The sequence below is a fragment of the Myotis brandtii genome, unplaced genomic scaffold, assembly GCF_000412655.1.
Source record: "Myotis brandtii unplaced genomic scaffold, ASM41265v1 scaffold48, whole genome shotgun sequence".
NCBI lineage: Eukaryota > Metazoa > Chordata > Mammalia > Chiroptera > Vespertilionidae > Myotis > Myotis brandtii.
Genome location: NW_005368341.1, coordinates 10,042,956 through 10,055,460, shown reverse-complemented (window position 1 = coordinate 10,055,460; position 12,505 = coordinate 10,042,956). Strand labels below are relative to the sequence as shown.

The 12,505-nt window shown below is 36.1% G+C and overlaps 1 protein-coding gene across 1 annotated transcript in view; it reads left to right on the top strand.

Annotated features, from left to right (window-relative positions):
* RUNDC3B (RUN domain containing 3B) overlaps positions 1-12,505 on the top strand; it is a 90,948-nt gene that overhangs the window by 71,768 nt on the left and 6,675 nt on the right. The window contains exon 9 of the mRNA XM_014547604.1: positions 5,371-5,517. Coding sequence (XP_014403090.1) covers positions 5,371-5,517 — 147 coding nt within the window. The remainder of the gene's footprint in view (positions 1-5,370; positions 5,518-12,505) is intronic.

The following is a 12,505-nucleotide window of genomic DNA, read 5'->3' as shown; positions in this document are numbered from 1 at the left end:
CCCTAACTGCTCTTCCCCTGCCGGCCTGATCGCCCCCTAACTGCCTCTGCCTCGGCCCCCACCACCATGGCTTTGTCCAGAAGGAAGTCAGACGTCTGGAATATGGCCAGTCGACCCAGTCTAATTAGCATGTTACCTTTTTATTAGTATAGATTATGAAGAAGTTAGGGTATTCACAAGCTATATAAGCATTTTCCAATTCTGGACAACTTTAAATGAACAAAGAAGGTACATTCTCTTGCCCTGACCGGTTTGGCTTCGTGGATAGAGCGTCGGCCTGCGGACTGAAGGGTCCCGGGTTCGATTCCAGCCAAGGGCATGTACCTTGGTTGCGGGCACATTCCCAGTAGGGGGTGTGCAGGAGGCAGCTGATGGATGTTTCTCTCTCATCGATGTTTCTAACTCTCTATCCCTCACCCTTCCTCTCTGTAAAAAAAATCAATAAAAAATATATTTAAAAAAAAGAAGGTACATTCTCATCACTTCTCTTGGTACTAGATTGCTTTTGTAACTTCTCTGACATTTACCCATTCACTTGGTAAATACTTATTGAGAATGTATTAAGAGCCAAGCGCTATTCCAGGTGACTCAAGAATAAATAAAACATAGTCCTGCCCTTACAGAGCTTACTTTGGGTGGAGGGCTGAGACCGACATTAAGCAAATAGTGTTTGTTTCTCTTCCCAAGTAGTAAGAGAAGGTAGAGGTAGGTAATTCTGTTATTCTGTGTTTCTAAGAGAGTTAGGGTTGGAATGTATTCAACACCTTATATTTGGTGGTTTTCCCTTTCTTTGACTTCAGTACCCGGCCATTCTGTCCATAAGCATAAACATCTGCATTAGTTTAGTCATGACATAATAAATTCTTTATTTTCATGAACATGATAGCCTAAGATTTTCTCAGTGACCCTTGTCATAGATGGCACTGGAATACATCCTAAGAATGACAGCATATGAGACAATAAATGATAAGTGGAAAATAACCAAGGTTCGCTGCAATGGTGTTAGGCATTTTGCAAGACCCACTCTCAAAACTTACGTTATAACCATGATCTTCAGATGTATTGCCTTATCGAAATATAAAAATACTTTAATGTTATGGAACTTTGGGGTTGCTTGGGAATATTTGGGATCACAGATAGTAAATTCTAAATGCCAAGGGTTGTATGTCCTATATACATATGTGCAGCAGTTGAAAATATAACTTTATTGTGAGCATCAGCACAGCTTCTGAGGTAAATGAGAAAGAAGCAAAGTAAAGGAGAGAGGATAACCCTCAAGTTTGGAGACACAAGATAATTAAAACAAAATAAAATTTTGAATTGGTTAAGTATTGCTATCAAAATATAGAGTACAGGATTCTAGACCTTTTCAAAGAGCTTGTAAGTAAACAGTAGATGAGAGCCTAATCTCTGAAGGACAGCCCTTTTCTCTCTCCTTTAAAGTAATGAATGAAATATTTAGGGCTCAAAAGAATGTAGGATCTCAATTCTGAAGCCAGGGTTCTGTGTATTTACAGGGAATCTGTTTGAGCGATTTGAGAATATAAGCGGAGGGACCACCAACATTTAAGGACTAAATGGAGAGAGGGATCTTTGCTGAAAGAGATCAAGAAAGAGTAGACAGAGAGATATGTAGTGTTGTTACTTCACAAGAGAAAAAATGTATATGAGATTCACTTAGTATTAAAAAATACCATTGTTTGGGCCCCACCATCATAGAAATTCACTTCATTGATCTGAGATGATGCTTGGGCATCAGTATTTTTAAATGCTTTCCCAGTTATTTGACTAGGGTAGAGAACCACTAGACTAAAAGTTTGTTGTGATGTTTAGCAAACCAAAGTGATACTTATTACCCTCTTAACAGCAATTTAATCACTTCCCTAAACATTAAAGCTACTTAGATGTTTTGTTAGTTTAAGTAAGAAAGTTGCATTGTAATTTAATTTTCAGTAGTATTGAAGTGGAGTATATTCTGTATTTGCTATCTTCCCTTGCATATTAGATTATTTCAAGGTGCTTTTTAAAATTCTATGCTGTCCTTTAGATTAATTCTACTGACATTTATTGAGCCCTTCTTCTGTCCTAGATGCTGGGCTTGATACTAAGAATCTACACTAACAAAAGGGTAATATGCTAATTAGACTGGACGTCTTCTGGACAAAGCCACGGTGGCAGGGGCCAAAGCAGAGCAGTTAGGGGTGATCAGATCAGCAGAGGAGAGTAGTTAGGGGTGATCAGGCCAGCAGGGGAGAGCGGTTAGGGGCAATCAGGCAGGCAGGCAGGTGAACGGTTAGGGGTGATCAGGCCGGCAAGGGATGGTTAGAGGAGGCAGGCAGGCAGGTGAGTCGTTAGGAGCCAGGGGTCCCGGATTACGAGAGGGATGTCTGAAGGGTCCCAGTTTGGAGAGGGTGCTGAGCCCCCCCCCCCCCCCGTGCACAAATATCGTGCACTGGGCCTCTATTTCAGAAATAAATTTGTTCTAGTTCCTGCCCTCAGAGTGCTCTCAGGGAACACAGACATGTAAACAATAAGAGCGATAAGGTGTCCCCAAAGCTATGATAGATGCTTGTATTGGATACAGTGTGAGACAAAGGAAAATGAACTAGGAAGGATTTAATGAGGTGGTGACAGTTATACTAATTCCTTAAAGTGGTTTAGATATTTGATAGAGCAGAAAGGTAAGAGATGGGTTTTCCAGGCATTGAAAATAACAAAAGCTAAAACAGAAAGAGATTAGAGTCCAGCAAATAGGAAACTGCATGATGGCTCCTGGTTACTTAACATAGAGGGAAAATGTGTATGTGTGGCCAGGTGAGAAAGGGATTTATATACCATGCTAAGGAGGTCTGTGAAGTTACCAATTTCAGATCATATTTCCATTTTAGAAAGGTAAACCTTTAAAATAATATTTTATAATAAATACTTATTAAGTAACTACTTGTTCCAGGAACTGGACTAGATACTGAGAATTTAAACATGAATAAGATAACCTTGAGAATATCAGAGTCAGCTAAACAACTGACCTCTAAGTGATGTGATGAGTGTATTGGGACATGCATATATGTATGGTAATAAAGATATATACACATTGTAGAAGTAGCACAGGAGTAGTGGTCCAGGAAAAGCATCACTAGAAGTTGATTTTGAATAGAGCTTTGGTAACCTAGGGAGAGAAACAATGTTATTCTAGGTAAAGGGAGGAACAAATACAGAAACATTGGTGCAAAATATCATATGAGGGAGATGAGTATAATAAAATATTAACTAAAGTTTTATTAGAAGCAAATAGTTTATCTGGGAACCTTGAAATAGTTTTATTAGGACTGTACATTTTTACTTGAGATAAGCCTCTATTAAAAATGCAGATGCCTATAAAGTACTCCACATTGTTAGAGGATGGTGTAAATATACCCTTCTTGATGGCTCAATTCATGTGACAAAATCTCACACTGAAACTTAGCAAATTATTTGACAACTTGGATGTAGAATGCTGTTTTAAAAAGAGACAGTAACGAACTCCATTTTTATTAATTTTGTTTTTCCTTTAAAAACATTGCTAAACAGATTTCTTCCTAAGGAGGTACAAAGGATTCACAGTGAAGTCTTTGGTGTTTATGAACAACCCAGAGTCTTATTGTGTTGTGTTGCACTGCATCATGCTTGGCTAAGATAAGCTAACAATAATCATGTGAAGAATAATTACAAATCTGGGAAAAATAAAGTGTGATGATGAATTACTGTCTTATATAGTACAAGTTATATATTTAGAAGATATAGGAACTTTGCAGGGTTTGGCTGGGTTCATAAAATAAATTACATTCATTGAACATTTCTGTCATGCCAAGGAGGGCTTAATACAGAGCTATTTTTTTCTTTGAAAAATAAAACAACTCTTTGATCCTTAACTGAAAACATTGATGAAGGAGATTAAGAACATAAATGGAAAGGCATGCTGTGTTCATGGATTGGAAGAATTAATATTATTAAAATCTCCATACTATGCAAAGTGATGTGCAAATTCAGTGAAATCTATATCAAAATCCTAGTGGCATTTTTCACAGAAACAGAAAAAACAATCCTAAAATTTATACGGAATCAAAATGATCCTGAGTAGCCAAAGCAGTTCTGACTTCTGCTTGGTTAACTTGTAGTATTCCATTCTGAGAGAGAGGCTAGTGTTTACGTCAGATAATATTTCTTTGTGGACATAGTAGAGCAAATATGTTTAAATGCACACAGGTATCCTGATAAATCAGAAATGTTTGTGTGCAGCTTGTTGGAGACATGTAAAGTGGGGTTATTCCATTGGAAGCATGTTGACAGCCAGAGGTGCGGTGCAGGTTGGTTTTCTCGTGTGAAGGATTGTCTTGCCAGCACACCACTGACTGCCACCCACACAGGACTGTCATTGTCGCTGAAAATTAGTGGCAAGCACGAACTACTTCTGTATCTGAACTGATGGCTCAGAATCTTGGTATGCTAGAGGTGTGGACTACTGTCGGAGAACGCAGGTGGCCTTAGGTGGTATTTTAAGGTCTTTTAGAGGTAGAATAAGAACTTTGCAAACATAATTATGCCTTTAAATGATCTTTAACCACAAATTCAGATGTTGAATTAGTCTTGTGACAATGACAAGTTGGTTTGTGAAGTTGAAATTTTTGGCTAAAAGCTAGTCTTTTTTAAGTTCTTATGAACAAGTAACAGTTCTACAAATATGAAAGGAAACCATGGGTTGTAAGAATGGCTTTTATTCTGTAGCTGAAATATTTCCAATGGATTATACTGTTCAATGCAGTTGTCATTGATTTAATTATTTTCATAAAAATTCATTAATAGTCACTTCTATCAAAAACAATTATGGGAACCTCATGAATTTTTTATTTTTTATTTTTCTGCATTAATTTTATTTTTAATCAATTAAATTATTTTTGTTTATCAAGTTAAATTACATAGATTGTGAATTTTTGAAGCTATAAACTCTTACACATGGGATCTTTATTTTACTTCATATTTTAACTGGCATCTGATAACCTGTAGCTTTAAGATATCACCATTGTTTTTTAGTTACGATGTAGAATGCAGCTTGCATCCATCAGTCTTCTAGTAATATCTCTGTGGAAATAGTAGGAAGTCTGAATGTCACAAGTGATTTGTTGTAGCTAGCCAAGAAAGAATGAAAAACACATATTGTAGGAAACAAAACAGTCCTAGCCCCATCTAGCCTTCCCGTAGTTTTGGTCACAGTCTATTAACGTACCATTTTAAAAAGATGAATTTTGGGGGCCTAAATTGATACCATTAATGGCAGGTTCCTCTGCCCTTGCAGAACAATGAAGACAAAAGCACTCACCATCTTAATATTCACAGGACTGTGCTAAAGAATAATGATTTAAGATCAAGACAAGAGTTAACTGCCCACCTCACCAACCAGTGGCCTTCCCCAGGAGCTCTGGATGTCAATGCTGTTGCCTTGGATACGTTGCTTTACCGAAAACACAATAAACAGTGGTATGAGTAAGTGTAATACTTTTTTTTCCAACTAATTACAGATTTAGTTGTGCCAAACAGGGCAATCCACTTTGGTTTCTCAGTTATTCTTCTTTCTGAATTGATTATTAACTTAGAAGAAAAGTAGGATTTAAGTACTTTGGCTTGGCAAGTACTCTGCCAAGTAGGATTTAAATACTTTGGCTTGGCAAGGTTAGGTTAAGGTTTTGAAGCCAAGGCAGCCTGGGGAAGTAAAATTATCTGAGAAATTATTATGCAGTGTTGTACCAGTTACCTACTTCTCCTGTTAATCTTCAGCCAGTCTCTCAGTTAAGTCTATGAGCTCCTATTTAATGAGTCATCTATTTTTTAATTCTGGCTTTGGTGTTTGTATATGCCTTAGGACTAATTTTCCCGCTAGCAAGAAAACACAAAATTCCGTCTCATGAACAGATAGAAAGATTTATACTTGTTTTTGTGGGTCTAAAAAGTTTTGTTAATTTTCACTAAACCTAATTTGTGGAGGCTATAGAAGATATAATCACTCTGCCTATGTTGGTCCCAAAGTTCAGGACTGTCAATTAGTTGTAGTTTCCCAGTTTTCAGAGAGTTGCAAGTCTTAGTCTTTCTTCATTTTGGAACTTGTAAATTGTTATCTTCTTTTTGGCTTTAGGCACTTTCCCATCTGTTTTAAATTTTATTTTTATATTCCTTTTTAAAATTCTCACCGATGATATGTTTTTCATTGATTATATGGAGAGAGAAAGAGAGAAAAAAACACATCAATGAGAAACATCAATGGGTTGCCTCCCATATGAGCCCCAACCGGGGATTGAACCTGATATGTTTTTCATTGATTATATGGAGAGAGAAAGAGAAAAAAACACATCAGTGAGAAACATCAATGGGATGCCTCCCATATGAGCCCCAACCAGGGATTGAACCCACTACCTGGGTATGCGCCCTGAATGGGAATCGAACCTGCAACCCTTTGGTGCAGGGGACGATGCTCTAGCCAACTGAGCCACACTGGACAGGGCCCACATTCCCATCTTGATCATTTTTTTCAGTATTTTTATTTTGCTATCTGTGTTCAGCTAATTTTCTGATTGTTTTCCCTGTTCTTCCTCCATCCCTTCTGTTCTCTCTATTCCCTTCCCTTTCTCCCTTTTCCTCCTTCTTCTTTTTACCTTCTTTCCCCTATTCCAGTAATTTTCAATTTTTTAAAATCTCATGCACATATAAACGAATTACTAAAATTCTGCGGCACACCAAAAATCTGACAATAGGTATAATTTTGATTCATTCACACTGGAAAGATATTGTTGTGTTGGCTGTTGTCATTTTTTTATTTGACAAATAAGGGAAAAAGGTCAGTGTCCCTGACTAAATAGTCATTTTTTAAAAATTCTTGCAGCACAATCGATTGAAAATTGATGCTCTATTCTAACCTCCTTCCCTCTCTCTTTTTCTTTCTCTGTTCTTCTTTTAGAGCTCTTGTTTTTTTAAATTTAACTGGTAAAGCTACATACACACTTCTTTCTGTGCTTCTTAGAGTGCCGTTCACTAGGTAATTAGCAGCCACTCATTTCTATAGAGTGTTTTAGCACAGACACAATTTCCACCCGCTTTAAGTTGTGATTTTTTTCATTTATCAAAAGTAGAACTCAAAATAAATTTGACTTTTTTCTTTTTTAAAGTCCTCACTGGAGGATATGTTTATTGGTGAGAGAGGGAGAGAAGAAGAGGGAGAGAGAGAGTGACAGAAGAGAGAGGGAAAGAAGGGGGAGGGAGAGGGAAGCAGAAAGAGAGAGGGGAAGAAAGAGAGGGAGGGAGAGAGGAAGAGAGAAACATCAGCTGGTTGCCTCTCATACACTGAACCACAACCTAGGTATGTGCCTTGAGACAAATCCATGAAAAAAAGTTCTTTTATACCCTTACAAAAGTTATGAATAACTAGAGTATATCTCATTCTGCTGGTACATAACTTTATCTTTCAGTAGCATATTTAATTAGTGGAAGACCATACGAAATAATATTAGTTTATTTATATTTCTAATTTATGATTGAAAAATTGAGTTTACAGCAATACTTGGTACATTTATCTTGTCTATATATAACATATAAGATGCTTCTGCTTTTTTAACTGCAAAAATATTGATAACATTAAATCCTGACAAGTTAAAGGACTAAAAACGATGCCCTTTTATTGCAATATCCACACTGTCACTTTAGATAGAGGTACATTTTAGCCAAAATACATGCATGTACCCCTGCCTGCCTGCAGAGCTACCTATTGAGGAACAAATGAGTCTAAGTGGCCGTACTTTACCATTACATGCAATGTTAGTGACTGAAAAGTAATGTCAGTCTCAGAAAAGAGAGCAGCGAAACTGCCTGCTCATCTATTTAGTATGAATCCAGACTTTATAGTTCTTAACAAGTTACTCCGTTAGTTTAAGAAGAAAGGATACCCCTTCCTTCCCAGCATCATCCCTTAATATGACCTGACCTCCAGTGTTGGTATTGCTTTTAGATTGCCCTACTGCCAAACTGATATCCCTGAACAAAAAGTGTGCAGCTAGGGGACAGCTGTGACATCGCTGGACCTAGAGTTTAAGTCAGGACTTAAAAGTAATCTCTGCTGCTTAATTGCTGTGTAACGAAGCAGCAATTCCTCTTCTTACCTCTTGTTTCTGCACACCCAGTACTTGGAGTAATGCCTATTTACATAGAATTATATAAGGGTCATGTGGGTAATAAATTGCCTGGCACTTAATAGCTTCCCGGAAAACCTTTATTTATTTAAACTCTATATAATTTTTTGTTGTTGTTTATACTGTCAGATCTTGTATCTTTCATGTTTGGAGAATATACACTCACCCAACATCCCAAGCTCTACTTTCTTAGAGAGTTTCTAAAACTTTATGCAAAATTAAAATGACCAGCAAATCCCCAATTTTTCTGAATAAATAATTCCAAACTTTTCATGTAAAAATGGAGACTTTTAATTTTTAGAACAAACTAGTTCTCTATAAACCATATTTGAAACAAATCATGGGTTTTCATCAGGATCCAGTTTTTGCACCCCTCAGATGTGTAAAATAAGCCAAAGTCTTAAACTGACCTGATCACAAATTCCTCTTAATCTGACCAATATCTATAATAATAAAAGCGTAATATGCAAATTGACCAAACGACCTAACAGCAGAACGACTGTCAGAACGACCACGCTATGACACCCGCTGGTGCCAGGCCAGCCAAGGCAGATGCGATGTAATTGGTCGGGGGCCCGGCCATCACCCCATGATTGCCCAAAGAGGGAGGCCCAGGCAACCGACTATTGGGCTGTGGCAGGTGGGCGGGGCCTACCTCTTTGGGGAGATCAATTATGGGGCTCCCCGACTGTGAGAGGGCACAGGCCAGGCTGAGGGACAACCCCCCCACTCAGTGCACAAATTTCGTGGACCATGCCTCTAGTCTTAAATAAGTTCAACAAACATTTATTGAGAACCTGCCAATTATGGAGGAGGTAGCCAAATCAACTTTAATAAAGAACATTAGCTCTCTTGATAATTTGGAGATAGAAACTCACCCTAAAATGAGTCATTAAATTACATGATAAATATAGTTTCCTGCTGAGAATATGGGATGTCTACAATTATTTCTTTAGGAGCTCTGTGCCTCATTTGTCCAGTTAGCTTTGAGAAGAAAGAAAGCATGCTATATGATATAATGAATTTTGTGGACTTGTTGACATTTCTTTTTAAAAATAACTAAATACTTTTTTAAAATTTAAGTTAAAGTTGGCATACAATATTATACTAGTTGCAAGTGTATTGCATTTATATATGAAACATTTATATAACTTACAGAGTGGTCCCCGGACAAGTCTAGTACCTGCCAGAAACCACACACAATTATTATAATATTATTGACTATATTCCTTATGCTGAACTTGACATCCCCATGACTGTTTTTATAATAGACAATTTGTACTTCTTAATCTCTTCACCCTTTTCACCCATTCCCTCAATCCCCTCCCATCTGGCAACCATCAGTTTGTTCTCTGTATCTTTGAGTTTGTTTCTGTTTTGCTTGTTCATTTATTTTATTTTTTAGAATCCACATGTAATTGAAATCATATGTATTTGTCTGACTTAATTCACTAAGCATAATGCCCTCTATGTCCATCCATGCTGTTGCAAATGGCAATATTTCCTTTTTTATGGCTGAGTAATATTCCATTATATACACAGGGTAGATAAAAGTAGGTTTACAGTTATTCATATGGAAAATAATACAGTAATTAATAAATAATACAAAAATAAACTCTGTGTTTCATGTACTCACAACTGTAAACCTACTTTGCCAACCCCTGTAAGTACTACAACTTTTTTATCCATTTGTCTATTTTTTTGTTAAAATGAGCCATTGGATAACTTGGCTATGTGATCAGCTACTCGTAGAAGGACCCCTGTCACAATAGAAAATGTTAAATTTATTTCTGTTGACTGTACTGTTTATAAAAGTTTAAAAATATTATTTATAATTTATTTCTTGATTATTTGGATCTGGTAAGATTAGTTATGCTGGATTTTATATCTTCTTTTTATTTCAAACATAGGAATATCACATTAAAACATTTTAGGCTTACTGTACAAATCCAACAATAACTAAGTATATAAAGTTTATTCCCTTAACACACACATAGAGCAACTGATTATTGTGTTTTCTTCCTAATAAGTTCTGTTTTAATATTTTTCTTTATATGTAAAGTCTAGGCCACATGAGCTTGTTAGATTCTGGTTATATATAATCTTGTAAGGTTACTTTCTAAATCACTATTTTCATTCCAAATGATCAAATTCATTGTCATCACATTTATATTTTCTACTTAAACTTTTTCAGTCTTCTAAATTTATCATTGCTTCTCAATTTTGCTGTCATTCACAAAATTACTGAGAATTATGAGCTTTTATATTAGGGTAATTTTTCTTAGTGACCTCTTATGAATAGATATACTCACCCTAGATGTATTAGAGGTTCTCCTTCCCAAGTGTGTCTTTTGTATGTTTTTGGAGCTGGACTCCCTAAAGCACTGAGGCTGCAGAATTATTTTGCAGTTTGTAAATTTTGCATTAACCTGACTCACATACATCCCACTCTTAAAGGCTCCCTTGCATCCCTCCATTGATTTTAGTAGATTAAGAGTAGGTAGATATTTTGCTAGAGCAGATGCTTATATTTTTCCTTAAACATATTTCTATGAAAAATCAAACCAAGAATGAAATGAATAGTATATTTCTGTTTTCATGCACATTCATATGTCTCTGCACATACAGTGTTTATATATTTGTTTTTATTTTGTGAATAATGTCTCCTGTGCATCACATTCTCTGCTGTCCAATGGCTACCAGATAATGTAAATTATTATTGACATCAGTACATCTGTTGGGCAAATAAGTGATGTAGATTACCTATATCATTACTTCTGATCACTGGCATAAAGTATATGATTGTATAGAAATTTACCTATAAGTGAATTCAGGCTTACAGCCCAATTTTCTTTTTAATTTGCCATTATTTGTTACCCAGTTCTGTATATTGAATTTTGTATTTGAGTGATTTTAAATTGTTTAGTCATATAATAAAGGCAGTGAATTTTATTATGTCCCAAGTGCTCATGACATATAAATCTGACAAGTTTAACTTAAATTATATTTAGCAATGTAACAATAGCATAAACTTTTAAACTATAAACTTTTATGTAGTCATAATACATGATTCTTACTCGCTTGGGTTCTTATTTTGATTAAGTAAGCTATTACTACTTTTAAAATTCTACTCTGAGAAATAGTGATAGACTGTTAATTGGTTTGATGTGTCTGGTGGGTTACATTTAAATCATACAGTGTGGTGCTAGTCAGTCTAAAATTCTAAGATAGGATTTAGTGGTGACCTTTTAATGTCCCATAGACATAGGTTTACTTCATATCAAAAACAGTTTGTCAGATGTAGTTGCCAATCACATTGGAAATCAGGTAAGAATGTGAAAACCCAACCCATTCTTTGTCATTAGTGCAAGCACCTGAACTAGATTTTTCCTAGATGGTGAGTCTATAGTCAGTTTCATGCAAGACACTTATTATATGGGACTGTTCTTAATATCTTATGAATAAGGGGCTTAATTTTAGCTTGGGATTTTTATTATTTGTGCAGAACAGTATTGTCTATAAATCCTGTCCCTGTATTCATTGGCATTTGATTAAGTAAAGCCTGTAACTCAGGGATTGTTCACTAAACGTGAAAGATAGAGGTAGGAAGCTCCCCTGATCACTTTGGATTTGGAAGGTGATATTCTACAGGAACTTCAATAGGTCACGCAGAAAGCTAATTATGCTGCATTCACAGAGCTGCCTGTACAGGTTTCCTCCCTCACATGGGGGGCCATTCTTGAGATGACTGTAAATGTGTGCTGTCAAGCTCTCAGTTTTTACAATATTTCAATGAATTCCAAATCATTTTGTTTCTGGGTATTTTTTGTTTGTAAATGTATCTCTATGTAATTTTTGCATTTTAATAACATTAACAAGTTTCTTATGATGAAAAGTTAGTATCAGAAACTCATCTTAAACCATTGTTTTAAAAGAAAGCTCCTACCTATTAGGCACAGAAAATAATTTGGAAAAGAAACTTATTCATAGCTTCCTTTACTAAATTCCTGTGTTCCTGCTTCCCCCCGCAGTGGTTCTCAACCTTCCTAATGCCACAACCCTTTAATACAGTTAGTTCCTCATGTTGTGGTGACCCCCAACCATAAAATTATTTTCGTTGCTACTTCATAACTGTAATTTTGCTACTGTTATGAATCGTAATGTAAATATCTGATATGCAGGATGTATTTTCATTGTTACAAATTGAACATAATTAAAGCATAGTGATTAATCACAAAAACAATATGTAATTATATATGTGTTTTCCGATGGTCTTAGGCGACCCCTGTGAAAGGGTC